Source organism: Actinia tenebrosa, unplaced genomic scaffold, assembly GCF_029948245.1.
Source record: "Actinia tenebrosa isolate PJP-AT-01 unplaced genomic scaffold, QUT_ActTen_1.0 PGA_scaffold17__23_contigs__length_9995812, whole genome shotgun sequence".
NCBI classification, from domain to species: Eukaryota; Metazoa; Cnidaria; class Anthozoa; order Actiniaria; family Actiniidae; genus Actinia; species Actinia tenebrosa.
In genome coordinates this window covers 4,422,063-4,440,970 of record NW_028292577.1, presented here as the reverse complement: position 1 = coordinate 4,440,970, position 18,908 = coordinate 4,422,063, and the positions used below count along the sequence as shown (strand labels likewise).

Here is an 18,908-nt window from a genome sequence, read left to right as displayed (position 1 = left end):
CAAGCCAATCGACATGAATTTTGGACAGATAAAAATTGACGCATTCATTAATTTGGTTTATATTATTGCTGGCAAATGTTATGCTAGTGTCGTCGGTAAACATTCTTGGCTGAAAATAAGTCAGGCAATTAGGCAAATCATTGATGTATAACAAAAACAAGAGGGGTCCCAAAATGGTCCCTTGTGGCACTCCGCACCGAACCAATGCCCTAGACGACTTGCAACTAATTACTATGCAGGTCTGTGTTCTTTTATTTAGATATGAATCAAACCAACCCAAATTTAAACGGTGACCGGTTATTCCATAATATCTAGTCTAATCTCGATAGCAGTAGTGTGGTCTACTGTATCGAAGGCTTTTTTAAAGTCTAAAAACACGACTGCATTGATATATCAATATTCAATATTCACTCAGTTTATGACAAAAATAACATAACGAAAAAGCGACATTTTCTGATTCATCTCTACCCACAAGAACGACGAAAAGCGACAGTTTTGTCCGACTGAGACTTATTTTGTTTTCCCCCAAAGAGTCGGCTTAATAGTTTTATCATCTCATATCACGACCGGGCCTAGAGTTACACCTGCTCCTGCATGCTGCAAACACCAACTCATATATCATACAATCTTTATTGTAGAGAACTATCAGTATAAAAATATTTCAACTTTAATTTTATTTTTTTTACAAAATAAGTCATAAATTACAGAAAGTTTCAGTCTATAGAGTGCTCACACTAAATCCGTGAAGCAAATACTAATTTTTAGCACTAAATAGTGATAATTAAACAATAGAAAACAAAGAGTTCTGTATTAAATAGTACTAATTAGTACTATTTAATGTTCACGGTTTTAGTGCGTGCTCTCTAATCGTAATTCCCTCTCTGGTTACATGATGCCCGTAATAAATGAAAGTTCCCTATGTGTAGAGAGCAGTGTCACTGGAATCACAGCACGGACGTCACCTTACGAAAAACGTTTTTCTATCACACCTCTCTAGTACGAACATCAGTTTTCGAAAGAACAGCTTTCTTGAAGTGTTTTACATAGAGTATAGTTGAGAGACAAGGCAGAGACCTCTCTAATAAGAACAATCCAGTTGTCTCCTTTTGAGTCCACTTTCAAGAGAACAGCTATCCCAGAATGTTGTTTGTAAAGAGTATAGATGATAGGCATATGGACAATATACCTCTCTAATAAGAACAATACAGTCGTCTTCTTTGGAGTCCACTTTCAACAGTTGCAACTGGTTTTTTTTTAAAATTCAAAATTCATTTTTTGCTGGCCCTCATTTCGTCTTGAACAAAGCTAAATGCGCTTTCTCGTTTAGGCTTTGACAAGAAATCAAAGTCTGTTTTCTGATTGGTTGGCTTGGATAGATTCAGTGGTATCGTATGGTTTGGATTTGGACCAATCAGGCGAGGGATAAATCTACTGGAAGTGGGAACAGCATTTCCATAGATACCAGATATGCCGGTAAAACCAGTCTGGCCCGTAAAACCAGACTGACCAGTAAAACCAGATTGACCAGTAAAACCAGACTGACCACGCAATCCAGTTTCTACACCTTTCATACCAGATTGCTCACTAAGACCTGCCTGCCTTACGGGTTGTCCGACAGGTTGACCACTCAAACTAGATTTGGCTGTTTGACTAGTGGGTAATCCAGTTAAACAAGACAGATTCCCAAGTGCTTCAAGGCTATATGGGTTATCAGAGGGGGAATTAACAGAATCTTGTCCTATTTTTTGTCCTTCCAGTCTTTGAGAAGTCGAAGTCTTCATATCTAGATTTACATTGTTCATGTTGCTAAGAAAACTTGAGGGTTCTTCGAATCCAGAAATGTTCGGTTGACGACCGATAGGAGATTGATGGGGAGTGCTTGTTGATTGAATATTGAGTTTGGTAGACGATAATGATGATGATAATGATGATGTCGATGATGATGGTTGGATTAGTGACGAAGATGACATTCCTTGGGGAGATAAGGGTGAAGGGGATGGATTTACATGAGTATCATTAAGAGTCAGGATATCATCCAAGCTATTTGATTCTGTCAATAATCCTTTCTTGCTGTCGAATTTCACATCCAAAGGATCGAACGTTTCAAATGATTTCTTTCCATCAGACGAGTTACTTGTCAGATTCGTTTTATCACTTGAACTTCCAAGCAAGTCGACGTCATTTAAATCATCGATGGCTGAAGATTGGTTGGATTTTACACGTGAGTTCATCTGAAGATCCCTGAAGTCAGAGCTCATTGATTGGTTAGTTTCCTCACGTGACTGTATTTGGGTATTTTGATGTCTTTCGTGTATCTGTAATCCATGGAAAAGATCGCTCTCTTTTTGCGTCATATTGCTGTGGTCAAGAGATCCAGAGCCAAGAAGATCTGGGCTTGAATCGAACTAAAAGTAATTCAAACTGTTATCAGTCTGTAACATACCTACACCCCAGGGGAGAGGGGGGAGGGGTTAATATACATAATGTCAAGAAGGGGTTCGCAGGCATCCCAGCCACTTCTTAGACAAATTTGATAGGAAATATAGGCCGTGCAAGTTCTAAATATAGGAAATTATAGGATTTTTTCCCAAAAATATATGCACTTTATAGGAGCTAAGATAGCTTTTCGGTGGCGTAACCAGGGATCGGCCATAAAAAAATAAAAAAAACAGAAACAAAAAAAAAAAAAAAAAAAAAAAAAAAAAGAAGGAAATATAGGAAATATAGACGGTTTTTTTAAATATAGGCTCTTTATAGGATCCTATAGAAATTATAGGAAATATAGGATATATAGGAGGTCTGGGATTTCTGGGTTCGTCCTACAACTGATCTTTGATTCGCCCCCGAAAATAAAGCTATTTTAACAAAGAGACTGGTGAAGGTTGTGTTGCATATTGCACCTGCCATGTCTCATGGTGTATGACGCATGCTGCATGACGCTTGTTGCATGACGCATGTTGCATGACGCATGTTGCATGACGCATGTTGCATGACGCATGTTGCATGACGCATGTTGCATGACGCACGTTGCATGACGCGTGTTGCATGACGCTTGTTGTGATGCAATGCATTCCCATTTCAGACCACTAGTCACTAGTATTATTTCTTTGTTTAACGGTTGCCCATAAAAAGAAACATGAATATGGATACAAATCAAACAAAGAATCTTATTCTCAAGGGTATGACACTTTGCCGGTAATTGGAAAACATTTCACCACAAGGAATAAAGTATATCGGGAAAAATGTCATATGTTTTTTTTTTTCTCAGTACGTGCCTACCTTTTGTTCCTCAGTAAGGAGCTGAACATTGGTTACTTGAGGTGGTGTAGCTGGCGTTGGTTTTTCCTTTTTTTCTAGATCATAAAATAATTCAAATAGTGTATACATATATATACACTCGATTGCAGAAACGTTGTAGTATACATTTATACATTTATACAAATATCTAATGAGATGCATAATGCAAAATAACCATTTTCAACGCTTAAAACCAACTGATTTATAATCTGTACGATCTAATAGACAAGAAAAAATATTTTGACAGTCACTGAATGAAACAAACAATAAATAAAGCGATTTTACTGTTTTGCATATCATTAAATATACTGAATAAATTAGATATATGCATAAATGTATACTACAACGTTTCTGCAATCGAGTGTATATATATATATATATAATTATAGATTTTTAATGAAAAAAAGAAAAAAAAGAAAAAGAAAGAAAAAGAAAGAAAGAAGAACGACAGACAAAAGTTTGAACGTTTTGACTATCTTATGTCGTTATTATTAACAAAATTCATTATCAATTTTGTTTGAGATAAGGACATAAGGTTGTCGAAAGGTCCGATACTCTTGTCTCTCGTTTCTCTTTTCAAATATTTTTTTTTGTGGAAAACCACTAGTCATTAAAGTTGAACGTTGTGTGCATAGATCATATTGAAAAAGGTGCCAAAGAAAGAGCAACTATTTACTCACCTTTTAAATGAACACTTGTTTCTGAAGATCCCTTCTTAGATTTGGCAATATATAAAACCTTTGAATGACAAAAAAAAAAAAAAAAAAAAAAAAAACAGAAAAAAAAAACCCATTATTAATTACATTATTGTCTCCCTTAACTGCTGTTTAACATGGTCTGAAATGGAAAAACATTAAACCCAAGTAAAGATTGTCCTATGCCATTGTCCTTGCCTGCTATTTTAACTTCCTGGTAGCTTACTCATAAGGCATACTCTTCTTCTTTTAATTTCATTGGCGCTTGGGGTTCTTGTGTGATGAAGAAGGGAAGAGGATTTTGGGATTTCGCTCTCAGTCTCCCTCACATTAATGTACACAACATAGGTATCTCGACAAAAGTAACGAAAAGACACTCGACAGTGAAAAGAGAGACGCTTGCAGAGAAAGCTTGGGGTTCTTGTGTGATAAAGAAGGGAAGAGGGTTTTGGGATTTCGCTCTCAGTCTCCCTCACATTAATGTACACACCACAGGTATCTCGACAAAGGTAACAAAAAGATACTCGACAGCGAAGAGAGAGACGCTTGCAGAGAAGGCTAACTCATGTTAAAAAAATGATAACATTATTAGATCTTTCACAGTTTTTATTGAGATCTTTATCTACCTTGTTGGCCTTGGATTTGATTTTGCTGCTGTCAGACTCTATCAGCTGCTGTAGATTGATCCATTCTAGTACTTTAGTTGCTACATCAGGAATGGTGCTTCTCAGCAGGTGTTCTAAAGCAAACAAGCATTTCTAGCAGGAAAAATGAAGATTCTTATAATAATGATTAACCATATAGATGGATAGGATGGCATAAAAGTCTGAAGAGATGATTGTATGAAAATTGAAAAAAGAATGGATAGATGGATGGAATAACATGAAATGAGATGGATGTACTAATAGGATGAGTGGATGGATGGAAGGGAGGATTCATTAATGGATAAATGGATGGAAGGGACAAAGTGTGTTTGAAGTGAAGGAGAGAAGAATGGGTGAATAAATGGCTGGGTGGGGGGATGGCTGGGTGGGTGGATGGCTGGATGGATGGCTGGGTGGGTGGATGGCTGGGTGGGTGGATGGCTGGGTGGGTGGGTGGATGGGTGGGTGGGTGGATGGCTGGGTGGGTGGGTGGATGGCTGGAAGACTGGGTGGATGGCTGGAAGACTGGGTGGATGGCTGGAAGACTGGGTGGATGGCAGGAAGACTGGGTGGATGGCTCAAATGAAAATGAAGGGAGGATGAGTAGGGATGTGAATGGATGAGTTGATGAAATGGAGACGTGGGTAAATTGAAGAATGGCCAGAAGACTTGGTGGATGGATTCAAGAGTGGGTGGATTGCTAGAATAAAGGAAGGATGAATGGCTAGAGATGTTGATGGATGGGATGGATGAGTTGATGGAATGGATGGGTGGTTGGAAGGAAGGGTGTATGGCTAGATATTGATGGGTGAACAAATAAATGGATGGACAGACGTATGGACATCATGGCCATTAAGGAGTAAAGCACTCCTGATAATATTTACCATTTGTACATCAAGACTTGGATCTTCCAGTCTCGTATTGATTAATTTTAGTATTTTCACAAGATCCAGTGTACTACACCTAAAATAGATGCATAATTTTAATAATTAACAATGTATAGTAACCCAGAAATTATTTACGGAAATCTGGGTTTTACAATTAAGAATAGGCCCTTAGTCACGTGTCTATACTGGTGAGCAAATTTCTTTATTTTATTTTAAATTGGTGATTCTTTTTAGCTACTTGTAAAGAACTGAATGAAACGATGTGTAACCAGTGTGTTACGAAATGCAGTTTTATTACGAGCTCTCGAAACAGGTTGTAGAAAGTTTGTTTGCTCACCAGTATATTTCACCCATGGGAATCAAGATGTTCATTCATTTGCTCTCAGTGAATTAATCAGCACGTGATTACTGAGCTGCAAAGGGCCTATTGAATATCATATCAATAATACATAAATCAATCAATTTGAGAAAAAAAGATTCCAATCTAAACATTTCTGAGTATACCTTTGTGTAAACTGTTCTAGAGATTCTTTGGATGGTACTGCACGTATGCCTCCCTCCTCTGTTATCTTGTTCACTAACTGATTCTCTGCTGTACCATAATCATCATCGTCATCATCATCATCATCATCATGCTTATCATCTTCATCATATCCATTGTCTTTAGGCTTTTCATCAGCCACAGTTAAAATACTGGTGTTGAAAGAAAAATAACTCATATCATCATCATCATCATCATAAACATTCAAAATCATCATCATCATCATCATCATTGTCATCATGATCACCACGGTCCATCATCATCACCATCATCTTCATTCAACATCATTATCATCATCATCACCATCATCTTCATCATCATCATCATCATTATTATCACCATGATCATCACCTTCGACAACATCATTATCATCATCATGGTCTTTAACCTTATAAAAGAATTATAGTCATTTTAAAAAGAGCCATAGGATATAAGTGATCTTGGAAATAGGTCACTCCAAAACCAAGAATAGCTGGAATGAATGGTATTTCTTATAATATTATTCTTGTCAAGAATGCATAAATATTCAGAGTGTTGTTTGTACTCGACATGAAACCAGTATCCGATTGTTTCACCACAGGCAGCCCAGGTTTACCGTTAGTGTTGAATAACTGAATCGATCGAGAGACAGACATACAGACAAAGATTATATGGGTATCATATGGGTATTTTTGAATCCTCATTTTTACACTTTAAAATAGTTTAAATCAAATAAAACTCCCACCGTATGTTGTTGATATATTGAACAGCCCCATGGTTTAATTACAGCTCATTTCGTTCGGGTTTAGATGACACTTCCCCACCACACACTAAAGAGTGTGTTGTGCTTACTTTGCCTTGCTATTCATATAAAAGTTTTATTCTTTACACGAGAACTTTTTTTTTCCTTTTTTACAGTATATTTATTGTCTCACCCTTCATAGATAGATTTTACAATGCATTTGATATGTAGGCGAACTTTAGTAGGAAAACTTATAGGTAGGCGAACTTCAGTAGGCAAAACTTATATGTAGGCGAACTTCAGTAGGCGAACCAATGCGTAGGCGAAACAATCGTAAAGCATGAAACCAAACACCATCATTCCTGTTTTAGTTATATTCTCATGATTCCTTTGGGTCTTGGAATGACCTATCACCTATTGGCATGAGTGAAAAAATTCTGCGCATGCTTAAAGCTGATATGAAAATTAGTCCAAAAAATCTTTGTTATTATTAGACACTTGGAAGTTAGACAGACATATGTTGAATGAACTGCATACCTTGAACTATGTTCAGCTACCTTTTGATGAGAGCCTACAACACAAGAAAGAGATAAGATCTTGTAAACACAGGGTGTGGTTATAAATATAAAGATAATAATATATAAAACAACAGCTGAAAAACTGTGTAGTTTGCAGGGAATTATTAAGAGAATCAAGAGTGTTTAGGCCAGGGTATTTCATGGTTCAATCTGTGAGTTAGCCGAGCCATTAACCTAGAGGTTTTTTTAAGATTTAATTCATGCGTTACCCATGTCCTGACTTAGATTAGCCCATAAGGTTGTTAATCAAAGTCCCATCTGTAAGTTAACATTACTGTGCCCTGACTTAGATAAGCCCAGAGGTTGTTTCAGGGTTTGATCTGTGAGTTAGCCATGTCCTGACTTAGATCAGCACAGAGGTTGTTCCAGGGTTTGATCTGTGAGTTAGCCTTGCTCTGACTTAGATCAGCCAAGAGGTTGTTCCAGGGTTTGATCTGTGAGTTAGCCTTGCTCTGACTTAGATCAGCACAGAGGTTGTTTCAGGGTTCTATCTGTGAGTTAGCCATGCCCCTGACTTAGATCGGCCCAGAGGTTGTTCCAGGGTTTGATCTGTGAGTTAGCCATGTCCTGACTTAGATCAGCCAAGAGGTTGTTCCAGGGTTTGATCTGTGAGTTAGCCTTGCTCTGACTTAGATCAGCACAGAGGTTGTTTCAGGGTTCTATCTGTGAGTTAGCCATGCCCCTGACTTAGATCAGCGCAGAGGTTGTTTCAGGGTTCTATCTGTGAGTTAGCCATGCCCCTGACTTAGATCAGCCAAGAGGTTGTTTCAGGGTTCTATCTGTGAGTTAGCTTCGCTCTGACTTAGATCATTTCACAGGTCGTTAATCAGAGTTTTTATTTTTGAATAATAGCTAGCTAGCTTAGATCAGCCCAGATGTTATTTCATTCGTTTTGAGGATTTCATTGCGTGAGTCTTATCTATGATTCATTGCACTGTTTCTTCCACATTAATTTTAAAATTAAACAATTAATTTAGCAATCATTGTTTCCCCCTGCAAGGTTTCAGTTCACTGACACATCATACCAGATGAAAAGTGAAAAGTGTTCAAAAAAGCGTTTTTAATACCTTTCTGTGGGCTCCATTTATTTTCACTATTATAATTGACAAATTCAACCCTCGAAGGTTGGCCTAAAGACCTGTTGGTGGATGGCATCTCACCAAAACTAACAAACTGCCCTTCGCCAACATCCACTTCATTGGTAATAAAGTCTTCGCTGGTTCCCGTCTTCAAATAGCCCCCAATAGATGGAATATGGCTGCTTAGTTCTTTAACTTTATTGATAAAGCCAACACTTTTTGATGCAGGAATTGTTGGTGTGTTTCCAAAGCCTTCCATCTTCTGCCCTGATGGTCCAGACATTATAAAGGACTGCTGGGAAGATTCGGGGTTCTCAATGTTGAATAAGAGTTCAATGAGTTCAGTTGCTGCTTTTCGTACTTTTAGGTTGAGTGAGTCACCGTGGAGTGCATCCATTGGGCCAGAAAAATCTGCATGAATGAAATCAAAAATTTACAATGGGTTTAGAAACCATAATTATCACAGTGCTTTTTGTCTTTAATTTGCAGAATCTTAGCATTAATTGTTGTCATAAGGCAAAATAGAGTTTTGGTGAACGGCAATCAAAGTGTTTCCATGATACATGTATATTGAATTGATTAGGCTGGAGGGGGTATCACAACCCCATAGGTGACTGGCGAAATGCTGGGCATAATATTTTCCCATTTCAGACCACATGTCATTCCCTAGAGTATCATTTCTTTGTTTCATGGTCATGCATGAGAAGACAAATGAATATAAAAACAACTCAAACAAATAATAATATTCTCAGGAGAAAAAGTGGTATGAAACTTGAAGTCTGAGGTCTATTCATAGTTTTGACTGAAGTTCCTTTGGTTATGGTAGCTATATATGTCTCCAAGCTGAACAATTAATTTAGCTTTAACATCTCAGAATTTATAGATACTTTCTAATGCATAATGTATATTAATGTATATATACAGTCCTTTGACTAAACGTTGTCGTTGATCGGATCATCCTTACACGCCCTAGACCGAAAAGGATAATGGGTAAATTTACACGAATAATTAATTGTTCTCTATCAGTCGGTGACAATCGCACAATGGAGAGCAAAATGCACATTTGTCTTCGCGTTTTACGCAAGGAAAACAAGAGCCGTTTTATATCATATTCCATCAAGGATGTCCCAAATATCGACAACGCGCAGGCGCTAAAAGATTATCTGCTTGAGCGCTGTTCAAACGAGTTATCGCTGGCTACAGATAGTGGCTCCAAAATAGGTTTCTTTGGGGATAAGAGCCAAAAATTTAGTTTTCCAGTCCAGTATGACTTGCTCAAGACGTGTTAGATAACATATGCGGCAGCTAGTAACTGTGAATTAATTATCCCCATGATCCTTTTCGGTCTAGGTGCGTAGGGATGAAACCGATCAAACAGCAACGTTTAGTCAAAGGACTGTATACTCACTTGCAGCATCACGGATGTGCTGGTTTTTGTGTCTTAATGCACTTCTGAATTCTGATTGGCCATTGGCTGATACATATGTCATGATCTTTAGAGCCTATTGTCATATTGTAAATTATAATCAGTTATATTAACACAATATAGAAAATCATTAACCAGTAAAAGTTAATAAACAATCTGATACTGAATCAAAAAAGTATGGAAAAAATGTGAATGACAGATGCATGGGTGAGTGGATGGATGAATGCATGCATGGAGGGATAGATGGACTGATGGACGGATGGACGGACGGATGGATGGATGGATGGATGGATGGATGTTTGGATGGATGGTTGGAGGGAGGGAGGGAGGGAGGGATGGAAAGAGGGAGGGAGGGATGGAGAGAGGGAGGGAGGGATGGATGGATGGTTAGATGGATGGATGGATGGATGGTTGGAGGGAGGGAGGGAGGGAGGGATGGATGGATGGATGGATGGATGGATGGATGGATGGATGGATGCATGGTTGGATGGATGGATGGATGGATGGATGGATAGATGGATGGATGGATGGATGGATGGATGGATGGAATAACTGAAGGATGGATTGTTCAAAGAAGGAAGGGAGCAAAGTCTCATTAGATCCAATAACAAGTACGAGAATAAGTATGAATTTTAAAATTGGTCCTGCTTGGATTCTGTGATTTTTGTATAATCCAAAGCTTCAATCTATGTACACGAAGTATCAATCTTTGAAAGTTAAAAACTCGTACTGATCATCGGATCTAAAGGACACTATCAAATGTAGTGGTAGTGAGTGTTGTGTGTGAAGATATATTACAAAAAACTTAGCCTCTGGGGAGACTCATCATTTATATATTATGTCACAATATGAAGATTGATCTATTATTATATGAGAAAGGAAGGAAGGAAGGAAGAAAGCAAGGAAGGAAGCAATTAGGAAGGAAGGATGGAAGCAAGCAATGAATTATTATAGATGTACCTTGTATTTTATATGAGGTGAAGATTTCTTAAGTCTGTCACTTAGAAAATCCATAAGTAAGTGGCAGTTTGAGTATGACTCCATGGTTATCTCTATACACCAGTTAAAGATATGATATTACATTTACAACTACGAGTAGAAATGATAGTGAATGAGGTCATATATGATATATTTTACGGTATATAAACGCGTAGACTAACTAGTTCTAAAAGATATTTATGCCAAATACTAATTAACCCTAACTTCAGGCAGAGGCATTTATAAATGAGTGTATTACAAATGATTTACAGCAACAGTAACGACATAAGCTCGTCATTTAGGATACTAGTTATTTCCTGGTATAGATATCCAGGTGTAGGCCTGTCGTTATCAGCTGTTGCCTTCATTAACATTGGCATCTAGAGAAAAAAATAAAGGACAAATCGTAAAATTTATATCCATTTGTACTAAATAGCAATACCTTTTGCCTATAAGCTACTTACTTTCGTAGCAAAGGAGACTTTTTCAGAGACCTTTTCTACAATTCCTGTCGCCATTTTGAAAATGTTGAAAAATGTCATTCCTCGAAACAGGAAGCCCGTCGATAATAACAAGACTTTCGGTTACTTCTCGAGAGAGGGCCGAATATCGTCGGCGCTCCTCGGGTACTTCGGATCGACTATCTCTCCGAAGTTTATCCGAAAGCCGCCGATCTCATTTACGAATCGAAAAGTTTGCTTACGAATCAAACACGAAATGCGACGAGTCTTCACGAAGGAAATAACGTTTTTCGTATTTCATTCGGCTGCAGTTCTGAGGTCAAAACAAATGGATGTTTTGAATGGATCTTTATAGATCTTCGCAAAAATAGCTTGGTCTTTTCCTGTCTAACCTGTTTAGGTTAAATGAAACTAGGAAGACGAATTACAAGATATTTGTTCTTCATAATTAGTAAGTAAGCCTATATTTCAAAGTGTTTCGCGATTGTGTTTGTACTGTACTATAGTAGATGTGCCTTGAGCTCATTTCTTAAAATTCTTCTTACAAGTAAACCCAAAAATGGTAGAATTTACTTCATTCACCAGTATTTCTAAAGAAAGACATTCGAATTTCATTTATTAATCTGAAACTGAGATAAAGGGGTTTTAGTTTCGGTGGCACAGGTTTTTTCAATGGTTATGTAATAACGGTAGATACAACTGGGGGGGACGGGGCTGAGAGTGAGAGACCGGGCTGGGGAAGGGGAAGGGGGTGGGGCAGGGGGATGAGAGTGACTAGAGAGTTCATAAACACACATACATAAACATACATATATACTCTTGTTTTATTTGGAACTAAGTTGATGTACAACTATGTGCAAAATGCCAAATAAAAACATGTCTATATCTATGAGATCTTACCTTAAAGTTTTAACTTAAAAGTTTATGCTCCAACACATTAATACCTAAATGTTTTGATAATGCATATTCGTTTGCAGACATCATAAACCCATCTGTTTTTCTTTAATAGTACAATTCCGAAGGTCATGGGTTTGATTCCCAGCGGGTCGGAAATTAATTTTTCCGAATTTAATTCCAAGGGCTTTCGCCTGGAATAACCTTGTTCCCAAGCACTATAATTTATCTATATTTCTATATCTTCATGTTTTTCTTTAATTTTGTTTTGCACAGTAATTATCATAGCCATTAGAATGAACAAAATTACAGCATTGTCAAGCGTGAAGATGCAGAAGAATTCATGTCCTAGAGATTGGCCTGGATTGCGAGTGCGTTTTTTAGCTTTTGATTTTGACAGCACATGTACTGTTGAAGACACGACCGGTCTGTACTATAAGGCCACTGAAACATACAGAAGAGCATCTGAAGCCAAATCAAAAGTACTAGACAAGGAATGGGAATCGCTGGGAAATACATACCTCAAAGGCCACAAAGAAACTATCAAAAGGCTCCTTGAAAACGTTCCATATTCAGAAAATGGGAATCTAAGTATGGAGGGTTTGAAATCTTTTCTCATGGAAACTCACAACTTTGATTCCGAATGTACTAAAAAGGTCGAAGCCAGTGGACTTCTTTCTGGAATTTCAAAGGAAGGAATTATACAAATTGCCAAAAACGTCCAGCTTAGCCCTGGTTGTGTCCAGGTACTTGGACAAGTAAACCTGCCATTGAATGTAATATCGTTCAACTGGTCTAAAGACCTAATCCAGATTGTTCTTGGGCAGTTAAAACATCTGAGGATAGCTGGGAATAATTTTCCTACAGAGGATAATAAATCAACAGGTCAAATCGATAGTCATGTGTCAACGTCCTTTGACAAAGAGGCTGAATTTATGAGGCTCGTTGAAGGGCAAAAAGAGATTGAGGGTCTATCGGTGTTTATTGGAGACTCAATTGGAGATTTGCTTCCTCTTCTTAAAGCAGATGTAGGAATAGTCATTGGGAATTCAAACACTATGAGAAAAGTAGCCAAGGCTTTTGGGATAAAATTACTTCCCCTTTTAGACTTGTACAATCGTTATGGAAGGTGTAATTCAGTGCAATATGATTCAAGTATTGTTATTCCAAGTACAACTGACAATAATGGCATATTATATGAAGCTACAAGTTGGTATGAAATTGGGGAACTTTTGCTCGGAAACAGACTACTTCCAGTTACTGATTAATATATAGAAATTATCGAAAGGGTGCATACTGATTTATAATATATGCAAAGAATGATTGTAGTGTGTGACTGCACAGGTTTTAAAGTTTTCTGCTGTCGGTGCTGTCTGTTAAAAAACCTCCCTTCGAATTGCCCTATTTCACTATGACGTCATTGCTTGTTTATGTGGGGGATAGAATCGCCAAATCCAATAGAAAATTCAACAAAATTTGCTCCTAGCAAAACAGTTTAATCTAAAATGGCCTGGTTTTCAGATATAATATGTGTTAATGTTTACTAAAAAATATTCTGAGAGTTTGCTGGCTATTCTACTTCTCTTTGTGGATTGATACAGGTTTTAGAACAATCTTTGGTGAATTTGACCCCCTCCGATGACCATGATCCTTTGCGTTTAAACAATAGATTGTTTTGATGTGACGTCATAGTGAAATAGGGCAATTTTATCAGTATCCTAAAAAGAAACATTAATTGTATTGCTTAAATCAAAGCCAGGCAGATTTGATTACTGTTACGGTCAATGTTCATGGGAAAACTTTAAGGATTTATTTGAGGTGGTATTGATTAAAAGTAGCTGGTCTACTCAACATAACTTGTGTCGTTTATCTCAATCAGCAATAGAGTTTTTAAGTTGTGGCATATTTCTGGGTCCAACTGCCTACAAAAAACACTTCTAAAAGAAAGCCAAAAATTTAACCTCCTGCACTTGTATTAATGAAAAATTTGTACTGTCAACAAATCCTAACATCAAGAAAAGAGAGAAAAATCTTTATAGATTTGCTTTTAGTTTATTTGGACTTAGAAATCATTTTGCCATACAAGTGACGTCACAATTACAGTGCTAATCAAAATATTGTAGGCACCTAGAAATATTCTAGGACTGTTCTATTGTTCTTTGGCAAATCAGAATTTATTTTCTAACCACAAGACAACAAAAAGATAACGCTTCAGATTAGTTAAGATTATAACTGTAAAAGCTTTAACTAAAAACAAGGATTAAGGTGGAGTAGTGGTTCATATGACCTGTTACTGCAATTAGCTTACTTGTATTTGGTTCTAAAAAATTATATAAAACTATGAGCAAGATGATTGAATCCACTCACTCAACAATTTTAATTTAAGGTCTTGTCAATATGGTTTTCTAGCAAACTTTTTATAACAGTGCAGTCCTCAAGTACTAGCAAGTTTAAGACAAAAACTATTTTTGGTTTCTGTGTAGAATCTGTCTAATATTTACATCTTCTCAACTAAAAACATTTTTTCATTTCTTAATGGTATATTTAAAGGTTTTAGATCCTTAAGTTCACCCAACTGCTTTTCCTTTAGTCTGTCTTCTTCCTTCTGGACATATTTTACAGTTTAGACATGTAATACACTTTGGTTTGACCGGCTGGCATGTCTGTTGACCAAACCCTACTAGCAACACATTTAGGTCACTCCATTCTTCCCTGTCAAAGGATAAAAAAGTTTTTTTTTAAATCTTTAACTTAACACTTGATAAATTAATTATAGATTTATTTATTATATACGTTTTTAGTCTTGATAAGGATCAGCCAGTTTGAATGTCCCAATGATCCCCCTAGAGCTATGCCTCAGGAAGTCGTGTACTCCTTGTAGGGCCACCCATGCCGAACAGGTCGAAGGGTAGGGGCCAGATGAATCTGAGTGATCCCACTGGTACTTCAGGGGGTTGGGCTGAGGGCTGATAACACGTTCCCATTCCCTGCTTGGTAAATATTTGCCAATCATCACTCCGCCTTTATGTTGGTGAATAATTGTTAACCCTTAAAGTGAGCACTACTCTGACGAAAAACGCTCAAACCTGGATCCAGCTGAAACTTCCTAAGAATACTCTTTAAAGGTCCAATAATCACTGTATGAAGTGTGTTCTTGATATTCAGGACAAAAGTATGATATTTTTACGATTATTTTTTGGATCATTTCTTTGTAGTTTATGATCAAAATATCAGTAGTAAAGCCTAGAAAGAAATACCCAAACACCCCCAAAATAAAAATTATAGTCACAAGTAATGTGAAATAAGCACATTAGAGCTTCATAGGAATAAAATAAATTAAGGATTTATGTACAAAGAAATATATATATAGCAATGTTTGATGTTGATCATATGACGTCACAGACTTCAAAAGATAATCGTAAAAATATCATACTTTCGTCCTGAATATCAAGAACACACTTCATACAGTGATTATTGGACCTTTAAAGAGTATTCTTAGGAAGTAAATAAATTTAAAAAATCACTTTTATTTAAGTGCCTAGTCGTTCTAGCACTTTTGCACAAATTGGGGACACTTCTCACTCACACGCACTACCACTACATTAAATGTTCTATGCACACAACGCTCAACTCACATGTTGATTTTTACGGAGGGAGGAAACCGGAGAACCCGGAGAAAACCCTTGTAGCATAGGAGAGAACAACACATCAAACAAACTCAATTCACATGTTGCGACCGCAGGGCTCGAAGCAGCGACCCGACCCGTTGGACTCACAGCGGTGAAAGACGACGCGTTAGCCGCGAACGCCACCCATGCTACCCATTCAGTTTCAGCTGAATCCAAGTTTGAGCGATTTTTGTCAGAGTAGCACTTTAAATATATAGGTGTACATATAATTTCATACCTTGGCAGCCATTCCTCTACAGCTAATCTAGTTTCCTCAGGTAATTTTGTAGGCTTCTTCACCCATCCAAGCCTATTACATATCCTATGAACATGAGTATCAACTCCGATTCCAGTTAACTTCTCCCATGCAACATTCATACAAATATAAGCCATTTTAGGACCAACTCCAGGTAAAGAAACCAACCCCTTGATTGAAGAGGGGATATCGCTGTTGTACTGTTCTTGGCATATCTTGGTGGCTTTCTTGATGTAACCAATTTTTTTCTGAAATTTGGTTAGTACAAAATATTGGAATATTAAATAGTGAATAATTCAATCATTTTCATCACTCACTTTTCTTTTATTGAACCATGGAACAAACTCTGGTCAAGGCACAGCATGGCCAATCAAAAAACCCTGTAACAATCTCTGCCAGGTTGATTTTAGTAAGGGCACATTAACTAGCCTTAAATAACAGACTAGTCATAAAGTAAGGGTGGAGGAGGTAGAGGAGGGGGTGGGGGGGGGGGGTGGATTAAAAAGAGTGGGTGGGTCACTTAGGGAGGCCATCATATTTTGGACATTGTTTTACACTTGGCAAGCAAAAAAAAGAGCTCCTTCAAATCCAGTCCCAAGGCTCGAAATGGAAAACGTTTTTAGCCTGCCATAGTAAAGGAGCATGGTAAAAGGAGGTCATTCCAGTAAATTTTGCATGCCATTTTATTACTAATTTGGCAGTGCATCCTTATTTTTGCCTGCCAGACCTGGAATTGGTCCTGTCATTTGACCATTGGCAGGCTGCTGCTATTTCGAGCCCTGCAGTCCACCCCCCTTTATTTTATGACCAGTCCCTAATCTCTGAACCAATCTAAGTCAGGGAACCAGTAACTCACAGATTGGATTAGACTTTAGTGTGTTACATAAATTTTGTGGTAGAAGGGAAATTAAAAATGAAAAAAAAATCTCAAATCAAGGTGAGACTAAACAAACTTTACTCACATCGAATGTCAAGTCCAGGAATCCAACCAAAGACTTCAAAGGTGAAAGACAAGGGCAATTCCTTGTGAATTAGGTTTTTTTGACTTTCTCTATAATTTTCCTTTCCTTAACTAAATTTAAAAGTTACATTCAATCTCCAATACATACTTTCCAGAAACCCACGGGGAAAATCAGTTCTCCAATTTTTTCGTCAGGTGTTGCCAGGATGTTTTCTACTGTGCATCCATGAGCTTTCAACTTCTCCATTGCTGCACTTGTTACAGCATCCTTAGTCTGACTAGAAAGCATCAGAGACAAGAGGGTCTGGTATCGTATGACCTTCAAAAAAAGAGAGAATTGCTTCTGAATAGAATGCATAGAATAGCGAAATACTCTGGTTAAGTGGTCAAGCGACAAAATATTTCAAGGCTACAGTGAAAAATAATGTAATTCTAATGATTCTTTTGCTTCCCCACAGCCTAACCTTGGTTTGTTTTGAGCTTGATCACTTAACCAGCACACTGAAAGTTGTTTTTCACTTTATGGGAGTGCTGTTTTTATATTATCTGCATCCCCTTAATGATAGAGCTTGAAGGACCATCATTGATAAGCACACAGGAGGTGAAACATTTTATTGTGTGGGTCAATGCATATCAGGGTGGGGGGGGGGGGGGGGGGTGCATCCAAAAAAGCAGAAATATGAAACAGCATCTTCATTCATTTAATAAATTGCCAAAACTTTAGAGGGCACATGCCCCCCCCCCCCCTTCCCACGCTAGTGGTGGGGCTCCTGTGTTCCATATCATCCCCCCCACCCCCCGAACCCACTTGTGGTAACATTTAAGCTTTAACATTATACATTACCTCTGGGCTCGCTGTGGTATCAGCTGTTTTCTCACACCCTAAAATATCAACAGGAGCGTCTCTACTTTTCCTCATTACTTTAATATTTTCGAGCTGTTCTCGCCAGTTCGGCGGCTCCCAACGACTTTCATTCCTAGGTTTTTTGGATTGAGATTCTCCAGAGAAATACTTCGAAGTGGTCACGTCGTGAGTTTTTTCTTTCTTCGCAGGCTCCTTCGTTTTGTGTGTTGTATTCGATTCGTATTCGATCTTAACGTGTTTTCTTCTAACTGTTTGAGCACTCTGTTCCTTGATCGCTAGAGTGGCATGTTTACTCGCAGAGCGAGTCTGTCTTGCAGTTTGATTGAAGTATTTTGAAGCACTCATCATCTGTACTCACATGGCCGCCATCTTGTAAACTTATGGCGGGAGATTTCAGCCAATCAGAAAGCTTTGTGAGACAATTGGTAAGGTTCGGAGTTAGCCGACAGAATCCGGCGACTTGCCGAACTCCAGTCAAAGCAATTCCAACAGGAATGGCAGGAATAAATTAAAGCAGGAATAGCAGGAACAGTAAAGGCCGGTTTAGACGGTACGATTTTCGCCTAAAACTATCGTATACAACACGCTCGCGCCATCCTACAACTCGAGTCGTAACGTGTAAATCAAGCCTACAAATCGCCTACGACAGACGCAAGCGTGTGGTATACGATAGTTGTAGGCGAAAATCGTACCGTCTAAACCGGCCTTAATGAGCCTGAAGCGAGATGACGTTTTACCCCCGACTCTATACCATAATAGTTTTTAAAATTCTTTCATATTAGAATTTTCGATTCCTTAGAGAATACAGGAACAATAGTCATAATTAAAGAACAAAAGCAGTTTGAAAAGGATTATGGTCTAAAAACGGGGGTAAAACGTCATCTCGCTTCAGGCTTATTAATGCCAGCTTTTGCTTCCAGGAAGGGAGGGAGGGAGGGAGGAAGGGAGGGAGGGAGG

General features: G+C 38.0%; 3 protein-coding genes across 3 annotated transcripts; 1 reads left to right on the top strand and 2 right to left on the bottom strand.

Annotated features, from left to right (window-relative positions):
- Positions 1-657: 657 nt before the first annotated feature.
- On the bottom strand, positions 658-11,376 carry LOC116308757 (uncharacterized). The gene is made up of 12 exons (XM_089031897.1): positions 11,311-11,376; positions 11,154-11,226; positions 10,829-10,920; positions 9,851-9,944; positions 8,431-8,853; positions 7,323-7,356; positions 6,028-6,216; positions 5,521-5,599; positions 4,619-4,750; positions 3,978-4,035; positions 3,280-3,353; positions 658-2,405 (listed from the first exon to the last, which is right to left on the bottom strand). The coding sequence occupies exons 1-12, from the start codon at positions 11,362-11,364 to the stop codon at positions 1,269-1,271; spliced, it is 2,439 nt and encodes an 812-aa protein (XP_088888023.1). The 5' UTR covers positions 11,365-11,376; the 3' UTR covers positions 658-1,268.
- Positions 11,377-11,560: 184 nt separating this feature from the next.
- Positions 11,561-14,057, top strand: LOC116308760 (uncharacterized). Its single transcript, XM_031719242.2, has 2 exons — positions 11,561-11,758; positions 12,478-14,057. The coding sequence occupies exons 1-2, from the start codon at positions 11,713-11,715 to the stop codon at positions 13,467-13,469; spliced, it is 1,038 nt and encodes a 345-aa protein (XP_031575102.1). The 5' UTR covers positions 11,561-11,712; the 3' UTR covers positions 13,470-14,057.
- A 176-nt stretch (positions 14,058-14,233) lies between these two features.
- LOC116308761 (endonuclease III-like protein 1) lies at positions 14,234-18,517 on the bottom strand. Its single transcript, XM_089032058.1, has 4 exons — positions 17,931-18,517; positions 17,235-17,405; positions 16,108-16,373; positions 14,234-14,913 (listed from the first exon to the last, which is right to left on the bottom strand). Exons 1-4 carry the CDS (start codon positions 18,297-18,299, stop codon positions 14,769-14,771), a joined length of 951 nt encoding a protein of 316 aa, XP_088888184.1. The 5' UTR covers positions 18,300-18,517; the 3' UTR covers positions 14,234-14,768.
- Between the last annotated feature and the right edge of the window lie 391 nt (positions 18,518-18,908).